Source organism: Musa acuminata, chromosome BXJ3-7, assembly GCF_036884655.1.
Source record: "Musa acuminata AAA Group cultivar baxijiao chromosome BXJ3-7, Cavendish_Baxijiao_AAA, whole genome shotgun sequence".
In the NCBI taxonomy this organism is placed as follows: domain Eukaryota; kingdom Viridiplantae; phylum Streptophyta; class Magnoliopsida; order Zingiberales; family Musaceae; genus Musa; species Musa acuminata.
In genome coordinates, this window is record NC_088355.1 from 11,398,399 (window position 1) to 11,414,110 (window position 15,712).

The 15,712-nt window shown below is 41.3% G+C and overlaps 2 protein-coding genes and 1 non-coding gene across 5 annotated transcripts; 2 read left to right on the plus strand and 1 right to left on the minus strand.

Moving 5' to 3' along the window:
* The first annotated feature begins 1,907 nt into the window (after positions 1–1,907).
* On the plus strand, positions 1,908–4,206 carry LOC103991716 (uncharacterized). The gene has a single exon (XM_009411248.3). It carries the CDS (start codon positions 2,401–2,403, stop codon positions 3,985–3,987), a length of 1,587 nt encoding a protein of 528 aa, XP_009409523.2. The 5' UTR covers positions 1,908–2,400; the 3' UTR covers positions 3,988–4,206.
* A 2,679-nt stretch (positions 4,207–6,885) lies between these two features.
* LOC135643858 (uncharacterized) lies at positions 6,886–15,075 on the plus strand. Of its 3 annotated transcripts, none has more exons than XM_065161229.1 (6): positions 6,886–7,014; positions 7,433–7,643; positions 12,750–13,086; positions 13,525–14,445; positions 14,518–14,662; positions 14,897–15,075. In XM_065161229.1, exons 1-5 carry the CDS (start codon positions 6,926–6,928, stop codon positions 14,637–14,639), a joined length of 1,680 nt encoding a protein of 559 aa, XP_065017301.1. In that variant the 5' UTR covers positions 6,886–6,925; the 3' UTR covers positions 14,640–14,662; positions 14,897–15,075. The 3 variants fall into 3 exon arrangements, with proteins under 3 accessions (XP_065017301.1, XP_065017302.1, XP_065017303.1); XM_065161230.1 differs by having other exon boundaries at positions 14,533–14,662; XM_065161231.1 differs by having other exon boundaries at positions 6,891–7,014; positions 7,505–7,643.
* A 551-nt stretch (positions 15,076–15,626) lies between these two features.
* On the minus strand, positions 15,627–15,699 carry TRNAR-CCG (transfer RNA arginine (anticodon CCG)). Its single transcript has one exon. It is a non-coding gene; the product is annotated as a tRNA-Arg (tRNA).
* Positions 15,700–15,712: the final 13 nt, after the last annotated feature.

Below are 15,712 nucleotides of genomic sequence, written 5' to 3' on the forward strand. Positions count from 1 at the left end.
TTTCAGATGGTTTATTTGTGAGTGCTCCACTGCAGGCACAGGTAAAGAAGCTAATCATGCAATTTGCCTGTTTACCTGCTCTACCCATTTGATCTCTACATGTGGAAGCTGTAGTTTCTGATTCTTGGTCCTTTTGTTCAGAAGAGATGCTGTTGGTGATTAGTCTGAAAAGAGTGCTAAAGATATATCTTTGAGAAGGAGAGAAGTAGGGTAACTATGTCACTGTCACCCCTCACCATCAACACACAAACGATTCATGTAATAGTGAAGGATCGAAGACTATCAAGCATGACATCTGTCACCCCAATTGATGGTTTATTGTCTTATGCAGCTTCAGATTCAGACGAACGAGAACACAGAGAGAGAGAGAGAGAGCGAACTCCAACCTGTTTGATAATGAGAGAGCAAGTGGTCCATTTGCTGCATTTTGATGCCAACTTGTCCTCTTTCTAAAGATCAACACCCACCTTTACCTAAGACTGAATCTGGAGATGAACACAGTGAGTGTTTAACCTCACCATATGCAATGATGAGAGAGGTGGCATTCTTTACCCTGTGTTCTTGACTTGTTGCTTGTGAGCTTCCTGTGCATGAAGCTATGGAGGAGGTTGTTCACAGTGAGGAAATCCACCATCAGTTGTCAGAGAAGCATGAGACTCTCACAAATGTAAGGCTTAAAACACTGATGCTGCCCATCCTCTTTTATCTTATTCAACTTGTCTGTCTCTTATAGGAATGGTATCTTTGATTATACCTCAAGCAGGAATCTCCTCCTAAACAATTCAACCAATGGGCTTTTTTGCTTTCTCCTGTTAGGGATGTTTTAAGGTCAATGATTCAGTGCCATGGAGCTGTTGCTCCTTGTTAGATTGCACCTGCAATGAAATTTTCATTAACAGCTTTTTTTTTTTTTACTATTTATAATTTTTTTTTTAATTTTTTAATATTCATAAAACATGTCTATACAAATAAACATAAATATTTTCATCATCTTTTTATGCCTTTTTTATTTTTTCTATTCTCTCGATCAAGCTCTCATCTCCTTTTTTTTTTTAACATAAATATATATATATTTTTTCTAATCGCAAAAGGTGAGTTAAAAGATGATGAACTATGCTTATGAACATAAACATGTCTATACAAATAAACATAAATATATATATATATATATATATATATATTTTAATCGTAAAAGGTGAGTTAAAAGATGATGAACTATAAACAAAACGAACAACGATGAAATAGAGAGAAGCAACATCGATGCAATTAGGGTTTTGACGGATATAATAAGAGGATGTGAGAATAAGGATACGACGGATAATTAAAAGATTATAAATAGTAAAATTATATTTTATTATTTTTATAAAAATATTAATAGTAAAAAATTGACAATAACAAATTAGGGTTGCCAATAGCAAACTTCTTCCTCATCTCACTTGTTTAAAGGAAGTAATTTAGCCTAGATTGCAGATAAAAAAACATTTTTATTATGGAAACTATGTTTTAGATGAAAGATTCACTTATCATTATGGAAACTATGCTTATGATACATCATTAGCTTTCATATATAGATTCCTAAGCAATATTAGATACAGGTAAGTGATTTATTAGGATTAATCATGACATAAATGGCTATGTTTCAACTGATGTAAATACCAGTATAAGTGGCATGGGAAATTGCGCTCTCTTATCGGATGTGGCTCAGCGGGATCCGATCCATTTAAGGGGGTCATCTCTGGACTGATGAAAGAGAGGGGCCTCTGACAACACAAAACAAAAACAAAAACAAAAACAAAAACAAAACACAAAAGCTTGATGTTACCGTCAACTAACGGCCAAATCGGGGCTCATCCGGTGGAGGCCGCGTCCGTCGCGACGGCTTCTTAAACGGCGCCCCGTCACCGTTTGGCCTTCTACCTCGCTGCTCCCTCGTCCACCTCTCTTTCTCGTCCTCTCGTTTGTCATCCCTCGCGGATTACACCGCCCGCATGAAGACGGCGATCGTCGTAGAAGCTCCAAGGCTGTGCTATTCTTCCATCGTTTTAACCCTCTTCGTCTCTTTCGAGCTCCGAAAGGTAATCCTCTGAAGGAGATCCCACCCCAATCCGTTCTTTTCGTGGGTTAGAACAACGTTCGTTTGATCCATCTCTTTCTTGTTTTTGTGGGAGGAATTGGTTAATGGGATCTTTCTGGGGAGGAAGGGAAGGGGAAGGAAGGAATTTGATTTGTTTGGTTGGGGGTTTGGCGGTGGGATTTATGGAATAGAATCGTGAGGGTGTTTTATGGGATGCTTCTGTTGGGTCTTGTGGATCTCCAACCACACCGGATAGATAGGAACGGAAGAGGCGAGGAGGTGATCAAGCGGAGGAAGAGACGGAGAGGGGCGAGGAAGACCACGCCATGGGCGAACCCATACTCACCACCCTGTCCATGGAAGATAATCACCACCGCCGCCACCACCCTCCCTCCACCCTCCTCTCCATGGACCCCGCTGGCTCGCTGGGGATCGCCGTCTCCGCCCGCGACGACTGCGACCATGAGCTCTCCATCATCCAGCAGCGCCAGCAGAGCGTCCTCTCCGGCCCGCCTGACATCAATCTCCCGCTCTCGGTCGACAGGTCCCCTCCGCAGCAGCCCTGGAACCCTGACGCTTTGGACATGTTGGACGTCGGTCTCGGGCCTCAGATCTATGACCCCGAACCGGTCCTCAACCTCCCCAAGGCCGGTGCCGTTGGTGGCGCCGCTGTGTCTCGCAAGTGCGCCAAACGAGGGGACAGCATATGGGGCGCGTGGTTCTTCTTCAACTTCTACTTCAAGCCCGTGCTTGCCGAGAAATCAAAGGGCAAGGTCGTCCGTGACGCAAATGGAGTCTCAGGATTCGACAAGTCCGACCTGCGGCTTGATGTGTTCCTTGTCCAGCATGACATGGAGAACATGTACATGTGGGCCTTCAAGGAGCGCCCGGAGAACGTGCTGGGGAAGATGCAGCTGCGGAGCTACATGAATGGGCACTCACGCCTAGGGGAGCCCCAGTTCCCTTTCAGTGTTGATAAGGGTTTTGTGCGTTCTCATCGGATGCAGAGGAAGCAATACAGGGGTCTGTCAAATCCACAGTGCGTCCATGGGATCGAAATTGTGAGGTTGCCGAACCTCTCTATGGTCTCAGAGGCCGATCGCAAGAAGTGGATGGAGCTCACTGGCAGAGACCAGAATTTCTTGATCCCACCTGAAGCCAGTGATTTTGAATCATGGAGGAATCTTCCAAGCACAGATTTTGAGCTGGAGAGACCTCCACCTCCTTCGAAGAGCGCATCACATCCCAGTTCAAGGAAATTGCCAAATGGGTCAGGTCTCAATCTGTCAACACAACCATCAAACCATGCAGGTGGAGATTGCATGGACCTTTCGCCCGTGTGCAGCAAACGCAGAAAGGATTTCTTTGCCCATGCGGTGAATGAGGATGGTTGTATGTCTGGCACTCCATATTTGGACAGACCTCAAGATATTGAAGTTCATCCAGCTGAACCATCATGGGTAAATGAGTTTACTGGTGTAATGAGGCATGCTTGTGGGCCAGTGACTGCTGCAAAGACAATATATGAGGATACAGACGGATACTTGATCATGGTTAGCTTGCCTTTTTCTGATCAACAGCGGGTGAAGGTATCCTGGAAAAACAATCTCACACATGGGATAGTGAAGATATCATGTGTCAGTACTGCACGGATGCCTTACATAAAGCGACATGATAGAACATTCAAGCTGACTGATCGTTCTCCGGAGCATTGTCCTCCAGGGGAATTTGTGAGAGAAATACCACTAGCTACACGGATTCCTGAAGATGCTAAGCTGGAAGCTTACTATGACGAATCTGGAACTGTTTTGGAGATAATGGTCCCTAAACATAGCGTTGGACCCGAAGAACACGAGGTTCGTGTTTGTATGCGCCCTCCTCATCTCGGTGCTAATGAACTTTTGTTGACTTGATAGGCTGTGATTTTGTATGTATTGGTTGGTTGCCATGGTCAATTTTCCATTGATTACTAACTCTGAATCATAAAAAGGAAAATATGAAATGAAAGTTCATCCTTTCCATGTGTGCTTCTCATGGAACAATGAACTTTGTTTCATTGACTGACTGGTATTTTGTGATGTTCAGTCATGATATAAAGTGGGTTCAGTGGACGTTTGTTCACTTATGAAACACGGTAATGATTTTTTTGGTACTTGTTTGATTTCTCCAGTTTATTTCGGTACAAGGATCAAAATTTTTTTCATATTGCCTGTGATGATTTTGTACGCACAACTGCTGATTTGTAAAATTCATCAGTGTGTTGGCATATCAGCCCCATCAATTGTAGCTCTTTCGACAAAACAAACAAAAGCATTTTTGTAGTACAAATTGTTAAGATCAGTTTATGTTGGATATTTTCTTCTTATGTTATGTTTGTATAATTTTATGCAGTCTTAAAATGATGACCTATTAAAATTTCTGCTACTTTATGTTTCATTAAATTGACTCTTCTATATGTATTTCACTGGGGTGATTCCACATTTAATTGGCTTATTTCCTGATACAATGCTGCATTTGGGGGCAAGGATTGATGATGTAGCACATCTTTGTGGCTCTTCTGTCTGGTAGTCTTCAAGATATTGACAGCATTCTAGTCTCCCATTGTGGGCTTCTCAATTGTGTTCATGTGGTAAAGCATTTAGTGACACAGTAAATCCCACAGAATTGGCTTGATCCAATTTTGTTATGATCTTAAACTTAGAATTGAGACATGGGGAACTCCTTGAATCATTTTGCACATTTCTGTGCCTCAACTGCCCCTGTGCTGTCTTCTTGTTCTACTTGCAAGGGGAAGAACTAGATTTTCTAAACCCTATTTAGCTGTTGTGTTTTGGAGATGGATTTGTTCCTTTGAACATGAAAGTTCTTGTATTATCAATAGGATCTAATCTGATAAGATAACTCTCCGATAATTTAATTATCATTGAGCCCGAGTCATTGATCTACAATACACTCATCTGATAATCTAAATCTTTATCAACCTATTCTTTGCTCCCTCTACCATGTTCTGTCTCCTCCTTGCCATTGGCGATGGTAGGGGAAGCTATATGATGCTTGCTAATTACAGGCTCATTTTAATCTTCCACTCCACTTAAAAACATATCTTGTTATGTTTGCGCTTAATCGATGACAAATTTGGTGAAACAATTTAGTTGGTAGTCCTAATTCAGTCTGTTCGGCCGGTGTTTAGGGTTCTAATCTGTCGAACGTTAAAAGGGATTTAATCTTTTCAGTCAAAAAAAAAAAAATCCAAATAACCCATTAAAGTAAACGAGTCAAAAGAAATTCTCATATTTTCTTTACAATAACATCGTTTATTAAACAAAATAAGGGATTAAGAACAATTATAAAATCAGATAATTGACCGTTTTAGTTTATTAATTAGATAGTTTGACTCTTAAAAAGACTTAATACCATCATTTCTACTCTTTATCGATTAAAAGATGCTTAAGTTTTGTTAAAAGACAATTTAGATTTTTATTTAAAAATAAGAAAAAAAATATATTTATTGATCTTTCATCCTCTCAACCTGTCTACCTCACTCCTAACGTTTCTTTTATTATTACTAAATATATGGTCCAATTAATTGATCCACCTGTTTCACCATTGACCTAGTCAAAATCAGATGATTATAATTATCAAATGGATTTTCTAAGATACATATTGCTAGTTGTTATGTACCTTTATGTCGTTTCTCGAGGGTTAGTACAGGCGTTCATGTGGGTCCCTAGGGTGAGGATGCCAGGGAGGCAAGGTCGGGTCGAGGACAGGCTCTTGTCATGTTATTATGAACGACCCAAAGTAAGACTTGAGTTATCTTGCCTACATTGCGTTCCTACATGATAGGTCGAGGTTGGGAGGGATAATTTTTTACTCGACCTCTCAGATAAGTGATCTTTTGTGGTGTAAAAGGTTCAATTCTCTTTCCCAGGTTAGAGAGTCAACATTTATACCTATGAAGATGACCCAAAGGTACGCAGGTCATTAATGTCCGTTGTTATCTTGTTCGACATGACCATGTGAGTGATCGACCTATACGTTCTTGATAACATGAGTCAACTCATCCAGACCTCTGTGATGCAGCGTCCACTCGCACGATTCCAAATGACATGGAGTTAGTCGTGTGCCCGGTTGACTTCTCTCCCCCACTCAAACACATGTTGGATCATTCCACGTCGACTTCTTGTGGCCGCCAATTATTGCTATGCGGTTGGTATGAAAATATTTCCTATTAGATAGAATTAGATTATTCATTAATCTAAGTGGTTCAAGTCATATTTGTTGTCTTTTGAAAGTGTAAATTACCTTAGTTGGCAAATACCTTCATAGTTTATCGTAATATTTTGGTTCAAATTTCATCTACATTATTTATCTTTTATAATAAATAAATAAATAAGTAAATGGACGATACTAACCTATCACGATTTTGGTACTATTGGCATCACGAAGAAAGTTAAGAGCAACAAATGGAAAGCTGTGACAACGCTTGATCAGAATACAGTAAGCAATGAACCACGTTCGATCAAGATCTGACGGCCATCCCATCTCGTGCCTCTGCACGACGCTATATGCTCTTCCTTTTTTGGTCACACCTTCCCTCAATTACCAACACTCGCTATTCCCGTAAACCGTGACTACAACTTAATAATCCTGCACCTCGGCATGGATAACTACGATGACACTGGATCCGTCAATATGGACCGTATAATGAATGAAAACGCACCAGTCTAATGTTAGCCCGCGCAATACTGGACCGCGGCTCGGAAGCATAATAGAATAGGCGTAGAGAGCGCTCACTATCATCGGAGACGAAGAGCCGGAGGGAGCCCTCGTTCGGTGATCCGAGCTACGATGGATGCGGTGGATTCTGGAGAGGCCTTCGATCTCGAGGCCAAGCGCAGGGACGACGACTCTTGGCATCCCTGCCGCATCACCTTGAGGTCTCTCCAAGCCTTTCTCCGTATTTCGAGAATCGCTGTTCCTCCCATGGTTCTTCTAACAATGTGTTTTGTTCATGCCGCCGATTTGGTTACCCGAACGCACTGCGAAGAGTGTTTGGTGCTATGCGCTTGTTTGCCCTAAGTTAGAATGTGTATTGCTAGTTCCGTAGTTACTCGTAGAAACGTACTCTTCAAATGCATGTGCTGTTTTCACGATCTACGATGGCATAGTTATGGTTGTGGATCGGTGACAAGCATAAGAAGGTTGTCGAGGCGCTACAGGGCATATAATGAAATTGCTTAGAAGAAGAGAAAGTAATGCAGTAGATAGATGAAAATTTCATTGACTTGTATGTGTATGTATACGTGCACAATTTAGATACTAATATTGTAGTTCAAACATGGCTTGTTGGTGCAGTTCAAATAGTGCTGTCTTTCGTATTAGTTTGAACTTTGAAAGTTGTGATGAGGAAGATATCATCTCAAGCAGAGAAGACTTGATGGGGCGTCTGCGATTTCGCTCCAACCCTGTACAGGATAACTGCTCTCATCTTAGGGGAGGAGAAAAAGTCCTTGTCATGAACATTGTGCAGTCTAAGTGCTTCTACTTTGATGCCGTTATAGAAAAGGTATTTGCTTCTTGTGAAAGAATTGCTTTTTATGAAGCTCATGTTTTGATGGCATCCATCTTTAGTTGATAAGTCAGATGATAAGAAAAATACAGGATTAGCTTTACTTATTGCAGGGTTGCCTTATTCTCTTGAACTGAGATAGAATTATTCTCTGTGGCATGTCTTAATATTTGGTTCTCTTATGCAAGTTTTCTTACTCATGTAAATGTCTTTTAAGTACTTCATCTCCAACTTCATCCAAGTGCATGCAAGATGCTATATCACCAAATAAGAGAGCTACTGTTTCAGGCATTTCTTTCACTTTGGTCAAATATATTTTTTATTGGAACCTAGTAATTGATAAGTGTGTATACCTTGCTTAAACCTGGTCTTAGATAAATATTATGTTGACTAATAGAAATTTGTGATTAGTAAAATTAGGACTTTCGATCTTGATTGAAACATGACTATCATGCACTAGTTAAACTGAAGTATTTTCTCTTTTTTCATTTTATGGGCATCATGGATATAGAATATTATATACATGCCATGCTCTCATGTCAGTTGGAATTAGAAAGGCTGCTATGCTGGTACATGTATGCCAGATGCATATAAGAAATATAAACTTAGATGGAGAAACTGAACAGGAAACTTCCATACCTGATCCTGACATTGAAGTCTCCAACCTCTCTTTAAACAATGGATCAGAATGTTGACATAGATGTTCAAATGCATTCTTGGCTTTCTGATAAGAAGTCTCTGATAAGACCTTAGGGTTTTATCATAGAAGAAGAGAAAGAAAAGAGATGATCACTTCGAGGAGATTGGCCTCCTTGATCATTTCGAGGGGATTGGCCTCCTAGGGTTTGTCAAAAGCTGGAATAATATTTCATAGATGATGAAATGAAATAGATATATCCATATTTATAGAGTTCCACCCTTGAGTCCATCAGGACTTGGATTCCTAATAAATAAATAAATCTCAAATAAGCTCATAACCGGCTCTTATTGGACTAGCCAAACTCAATAAAACATTATTCAAAGCTCAGAAAATAAAAGGGATCCTAACAATTCCTCTCCCTTCAAATTAGCCTTGTCCTCAAGGTTGAGCGACATCAAATTCTGGGAGCTTCTCTTTCAGCACTTCAGTCATAGGATATCTGCAGCGCATCACAACCTATTGATCAAGTAAGTAGGGTCTCCACTTTTTGATAGTGTAAGCAATGGGCCAGCCTCCGGTGTAGTAGTCATTGCAGTCTTCTGAAGAGCCATCTCCATCTGATGGCTAGTGGCAATTGTGACCTTACTTCAACGTCTTTCCTTTAGGATCACCTGCTTTCCATTAATAAAAAAACTTCACGATTAGTTTAGAAAATTTTCAAAAAACATTACCCAGGGTTGATAGCCATTCAATTCTAAGCACCACTTCGAAGTCTTCCAAGAGTAGTAAAAAGAAATCCACAAGCAACTTTTGTCCTTGTATAATCAATTTTATCTTCGAACACTTGTTATCACAAATTAAAATCCGTCCATTGATAGTGATCCTTTACACCGTTGTAGGGCGAGCAGGCACAGTTTGGTTCGATCCCTGGTGCGCAAGATCGTCCACCTCTGGCGGGTCGGGTTTGAGCTCTGGCTTCTGAGTCGGAGGCTCCCTGGGGCTGACCGCTGGTTCCTCGGGCTCCGGTCCCTACACACAGGTCGAGGTCGGGAAGGGGCTCCCGACTTCGACCCCTCCGAAGATCTTGTTAGTGTTGAATGGTCAGAAAGGAACCCCTCCGAAGAGGCGCCTTTTAGAGCTCATATGCTCCGAAAGGGCAAAACCGTGCGGGTACGTCCATCGCCCAAAGCGGACAATTCCTCTTGAGCCTACGAGCTGCACCAATGGCCGACCGACAATTTCACCTCGGTCTCCCTTACCCTCTTTGGTCGACCGACCTGGTGCCACTGATAAGGCCATTTAGTCCCACATTGGTTGAGGAGTATGAGAATCAAATGCTCATAAGTCTGCTAGGTCTCCCTTACCCTCAGAGGCGCCTTTTAGAGCTCACATGTTCCGAAAGGGCAAAACCGTGCGGGTACACCCATCGCCCAAAGCGGACAATTCCTTGCGAGCCTATGGGCTGCACCAATGGTCGGTCGACCAAATGGTCCCTTATTAGATTGGCGCTAGAAGGAGGGTCCAAGGCCTGCACCTTGGCCGAGCACACTCGCTCCCGAGCCGTGCACCTTGGCTATGAGCCCTTGGCTCTCCTACGGGAGGGAGCATTGATAAGGCCATTTAGTCACATTGGTTGAGGAGTATAGGAACCAAGGGCTCATAAGCCCGCCAGGTCTCCCTTACCCTAAGAGGCGCCTTTTAGAACTCACATGCTTTCGAAAGGGCAAAACCGTGCGGGTGCGCCCATCGCCCAAAGCGGACAATTCCTCGTGAGCCTATGGGTCGCACCAATGGCCGGCCGATCAAATGGTCCCTTATCATCCATCAACGACCTTTACTTCGAATTTGTTATAGCCTTTAATGTGATAGGCCAATTGGTCATCAATCTTACTATCAATAAAATTGTTACTGCTACCAATATCAATCAAAACTGTAACAGGCTGATGTTTCAAAGTTCCTCCAACTTTCATAGTTTGTAGGTTAGAGTAGTTGGCTAATGGTTGAATATCTTCATTATAATCCATACCTTATTGATCAGAGTTCACATTATTAGCTTTCAGTTCCTTCCCAATTGGTTCAATCATCAAAAATTGCCCTTGTCGTTGATCTTTCCTTGAGTTCTTCTCGGGTTAGTCTTCAGGTGTTAAGGTTTTGGCTCGAAATAGATAGGGCAGGTGCCCTGCAGATCATTTGTTTGTTGTCACCTCTGTTTTAACGATTCTCCCTACTAATTTTTTTTCTCATGCAAACATGCAAATGAGATTGCGATTGTTATAGTGTGGGGTTGGCGAGCTTTGACTTCACACCAGATATCTGGATTAAGTCCTTCGATAAATGTTCCCACCAGTTGTTGTTCGGACCAGTCTCTGGCTTGATTTGACAATCGTTCAAATCTGTTATGATATTCTAGTACTTTAGAAGTCTAATAAATTTTCGCCAGCTGCCCATCAACATTATCGTATTCAGATGGTTTAAAGCGAACAAGAAGTCCTTTCTTGAATTGCTCCCATGAGAGGACCCCGTTATAGGTTTCGTACCAACTATACTAATGGCATCTCCATCTAGTTAGATGAAAGTTATTTCCACCTTGGATTCTTTTGGAGTTCTGTGAAAACAAAATTTTTTTTTTGCCCTAGAGATCCAACTGGTTAGATCTCTATCTTCTCATCTTCGAAATTCTACTTTCATGCGGGGGTAGCTTATGTCCTGTTCTTGGTTCCTTTTTCCGGTGTCTCCAGGTCGGTTCAACATTAGTCTTGAATTTTCATCTTGTTGAAATTTTGCTGAAGCTCTCCAATAGGCTCTTTTTGAAATTATTAAGAGTTTCCTGTAGTCGATTCTCAATTCTGGCTTCTAAAGCTTCTAGTTGGACTTTCATCGAGTTATCGGTAGTCATTGTGCATAAGACTGCAGATTAGTAATTCTCAATTCCTGTTTCTGGTGTTTGGTCAAGGGCATCAACTCTGCCTATTTGTGCGGCTGTGGTGATGTTGGCCTATGGTAGCGGTGAAGGCATGGAGTGCCGCTGCGAAATTATCTCCGAGGAAAACACCAAAACGGAGGATGATATTACAGGGAAACGACTGGGAAGCAACGATGCCGAGGTAGCGGTTGTCTGCCTCTTTGTCTCCTTCCTTTCTCGGCAACTGGGAGGTAGCGGCAGCGGTGCAGTTAGGAAGCGGCGGTGGCAATAGTGAGACTCCCTGTCTCTGCTCCTCTAGGTCACTGGTCTTGTTTGCGGCGGTGGAACAGGTGAAGAAGCTACGGAGGTTGGGGAGGAGAGGTTTTGGGACTCCTCGGTGGGGTCGTACCTACCTAATACGAGGGTCAGGTTGAGGTTCTTTGCGTGCAGCGCGATTGGGGTTGGCCGAAGTTGGTGGTCCGCAGGCTGGCAAAGAAGAAGAAGGTTACGGGAGTGCCGAGGGTCCTTGTGAGAACCCTAGCGCTCTATGCAGTGGTGTTGGTAAGCCGCACCAATCGCTCGGCAGTAGCTGAGGAGAGAGATGGTAGTTGCGGCAGTTGGGGTGTAAGATGGCGACGGAGGGGGTTGCAGATGCCGGTCGTGCGCGGTTGCTGCGTGCGCGGCTGGAGGCAATAGCGTCGCTGTGAGCGATTGTGATTGCGGTTGCGGCTACTGCGACTTAAGGGGAGGTAGCGAGCATCATGGGCGACGCAGGGCGCTATTGGCGGTGGCATCTTTGGCGGGAGAAATAGTCTCCTCCTTCGCACTGATCGCTCGATAGTAGCTGAGGAGATAGGTGGTGGTCGCGGCTGCTGTAGAGATGCGGAGAAGGACCGCGGCTGGGAAACAGAGGCGGTGGCCCTTTCTCGCTCGAGCGGGATGGGACGCGACTCCCGGCTATTATTTTCTTTTTAAGATGATGATGGCTACGACGACGAAATGATGTGAGAAATTACAGCGGAACGTCGAGGATCGTTGCTTTGATACTAGATGATAAGACCCTAGGGTTTTATCATAGAAGAAGAGAAAGAAAAGGGATGATCACTTCAAGGGGATCGACCTCCTAGGGTTTGCTAAAAGCTAGAATAATATTTCATAAATGATGAAAAGAAACAGATACATCTATATTTACATAGTTCCACCCCTGAGTCCATCAGGACTTGGACTCCTAATAAATAAATAAATCTTAAATAAGTCTCTATTTGATTCTTACTGGACTAGACAAACTCAGTAAAACATTATTCAAAGTTCAGAAAATAAAAGGGATCTTAACAGTCTAACCTCTCCTTAAAAGTTTCATAATCTTCTTATCTTTTCATGAACAAATGCATTCAGCAAACTGAACTTCAAAATTTTGTATGTAGAAGTATGCTCTCTTGGTTGCATTGGAGTGCAGTGAAAGCTTCTTACTGTAGTTTCTTTTTTTCTTCTTGTCAATTTTCCCTTTATAAATGGTTCTTCAGTTAATCTGTTCTGACATTCTCAACCGTTAAATTTGAAGGCATACAGGGTGAGACACTCACACAGGTTGCACTGCAGATGCACTTTTGTGGTCAAATGGCTTGTACCTAAGCTGAAGGGGATAACAATAAATGTTCCATCTAAGTCAATTATGAAGCTTTCAGATAAAAAAATTGATAGCCACCCAGTAGTAGCTGCATTCTTGGCTGCTTTGAAACCTATACCTGATGTGAAAGTTCTTCCATTCCTTAATTCTTTAGAGGAAGCTACCTGTGAGGCTAACCTCCCTCAAGATCTGGAAAAGCAAGTAGAGATGATTAGCAAATTGGCTGATGGATCTGAGCCCTCAAAAGATGTACTGTCGAAATGTAAACAAGGTATTGCTCTCTTTGTCCCATTATTTTGCTACTCAAACATATTGTTATTACCTGATGGTTTTGTTGACAGGCAAAGAAATTTATATTAGTCATTGAGCAAGCACTCAAGAAGCAGGTGTTAAAATAAAGCAAATAGGGTTTCATAGTTGGAACCATTGATCTAAAATATTGCTGACTCAATAATTCCTAATGATTAACTTGTATGGTGTGTTACGGATCTTGTGCTAATTTAGTATTAGTGACATGGAGTTCTTATAAATGCACTAAGTTGTGATGCATCTCATGTTAACATAATGCAATGCACATGTACTTTTCAATTACAGAAGAAAATATCTTCATTTTTTACATAGAATTCATATGGACAAGATTTTCAGAGGTGTTCTCACCAGTTACTTCTAGATCAATGTTATACTGCTGAAAACAATTTTCTGTTTGCAGCTAATTCTGTGAGACGAAGAAGAAGCACTATTACGTCAGATACAGTTTCACTCATAAATCAAGGTAACTCTAGAAGAATCACCAGGAGCCAGACCAAAGTCAATGCAGAACTTGTGAAGCATTGCGATAATGCTCCTCTACTCAATCCTCTTGCTGCTCAAGCAGCACTTGCTTCCTTAGTGCATGGACAGCTAGCAGATAAGCAAGAATCTTCCATCTTTAGGTTACAAGATTGCCTATCAGACCTACCCTTAAATGTTGAAAAGAAGCAAGACGACCATCTGTATCTGGAGGTAGAAGCTACTGCTATCCAATCCATTGCCTGCACCATGGATGATGTTATTGAACTTCCAAATATTGTCCAAGAAGTGACCAAACAAAGACTAATCAAAGACTTGAAGTTGAATAGCTCAATCGCTATCAGTAGAGGGGATGTTGTTAAGTTTTTTCCTGATGAATCTCCATACTCAGTCACTTTGAACAAAAAATCAGGCAGAGAATCTAATGAATCAGAAATTGGGTGCCTAGTTTCCTCTGCTACCAAGGACCATCCAACGAAGTTAACAATAAAAGGGAAGTTGAATGGTGGCGGAGTTTCGACACGATTAACTCGTTCAGGTGTAAAGAGACGAATATTTGAATCAACTGAGAAAGAGTCTTCAAATGAGAAGTTCCCCAGTCTAGTAAGCACAAAATTGTCATGTTCTGGCCCACAAATATTGACAAAAATCATAAACCAATACCAGGGTTCTGGAGAGAGAAACGAGATAATAGAGATAGTAGATCTTGATGCATCCGAGGATGATGAAAGCAGCAAGAGGGAATTGGTCTTCACATCTATGGAAACAATTATTGATAGGACACAAGAAAGGAAGAAAAGACCCAGAAGATCAAGTGTCAAATTTATTGAAGTAGATCAAGGTAAATAAATGTGTAAGCTGTGGACAATTTTACAGTCACATTTCACAATTTAAGGTATTAAATTTTTTACAGCTGTGGTTTTTATAGGTGGAGAAATATCTCAACCTAAGAAAAAGAGAGAATCTTCAAAGAAGCCTATCCCGAGATTTTCACGACGGCTTAGACTCCTTCCTGGATCTCGCTCGCAGAGTTAAGCAGCCTGCTGAAGAACTCATTGGTGAGTTTGAACAAATAATTCTATTATTGGGGTTTCGTTTAATTATTTATGTTTTATGTAGAAATGATACCTGATATAGTCAACCATAGACATTCATAATCTATATGAGTTTTTCCGATGATCAGATATATTTGGCTTGAGAAAGTTAAGAGAAAAAATTATTTGGGTATTAAACAAGTGATTTCTTGAAGTAGTTGTTTTTGCTAATATGTGCTTTTTGTTGCTATTTTGCAGATGGTCGATATGTAAGACTCAAACAAAAGTTTGAAACCCCACAACTGCAGCTCTAACATGTGGATGAAGGAATTACTTGTATCTTTGATACCTTCACCGGAAATTAACTAATATTATGTTTAATGCGGTCCATGTTTTAGATACCTTCTCAACTGGTTATACATGTTCTTGATATCAAAGTTTGATTCTTCCATATTTTGCATTGTGCATTTAGATCCAATCGGAAGACGGAAGACACAGCCATCATGAGACTTGCCACTAGACAGACAACACGTAAGAACTCTCCTTTTATTTGCACACACCATAACTGTAAGAAGTTATGGTAGTAAAATTTCTGCACTCCATGTCTAATATAAATTGTTGCGATTTAATTTGGTGAGATAACTGATCCATTAATTTAAACTTTCCTTTATGATCCAAATTATTGATTGATATGTTGGATAGTTTATCTGCATCGTGTTCAATACTAGATCAAAGTGGTAATATGCTTAATCTTCATGTTAATAATTGTATATTATACTGTTCAGATTATTATAAATCTATTTGATCATTGTGACTCAACTTTAGTGGTACACAAAATAAGTATATGCTAATTACAACTTCATTCACTTTATGTATGTAGTATACATCTGAAAAATATCTGTGATGGATTTATAGCTGATTTACTGGCTCAATACACAGCTGTGACCATGGTCAAATCCGCACAATAAAAAGGGCTAAGAGACGCTGACGATCGCAGTGGGATTCGAACCCACGACCTTTAGATCCGGAGTCTAACGCGATATCCACTCCGCTATGCGACCCGTATCTTGAAGG

Bases quoted from the DNA above. Each gene is read 5' to 3' on its own strand.
- LOC103991716 (XM_009411248.3), top strand. From the start codon at position 2,401: ATGGGCGAACCCATACTCACCACCCTGTCCATGGAAGATAATCACCAC.
- LOC135643858 (XM_065161229.1), top strand. From the start codon at position 6,926: ATGGATGCGGTGGATTCTGGAGAGGCCTTCGATCTCGAGGCCAAGCGC. The intron at 7,015-7,432 runs GTCTCTCCAAGC...TTGTTGGTGCAG, and splicing joins CCCTGCCGCATCACCTTGAG to TTCAAATAGTGCTGTCTTTC. The intron at 7,644-12,749 runs GTATTTGCTTCT...TTAAATTTGAAG, and splicing joins TTGATGCCGTTATAGAAAAG to GCATACAGGGTGAGACACTC.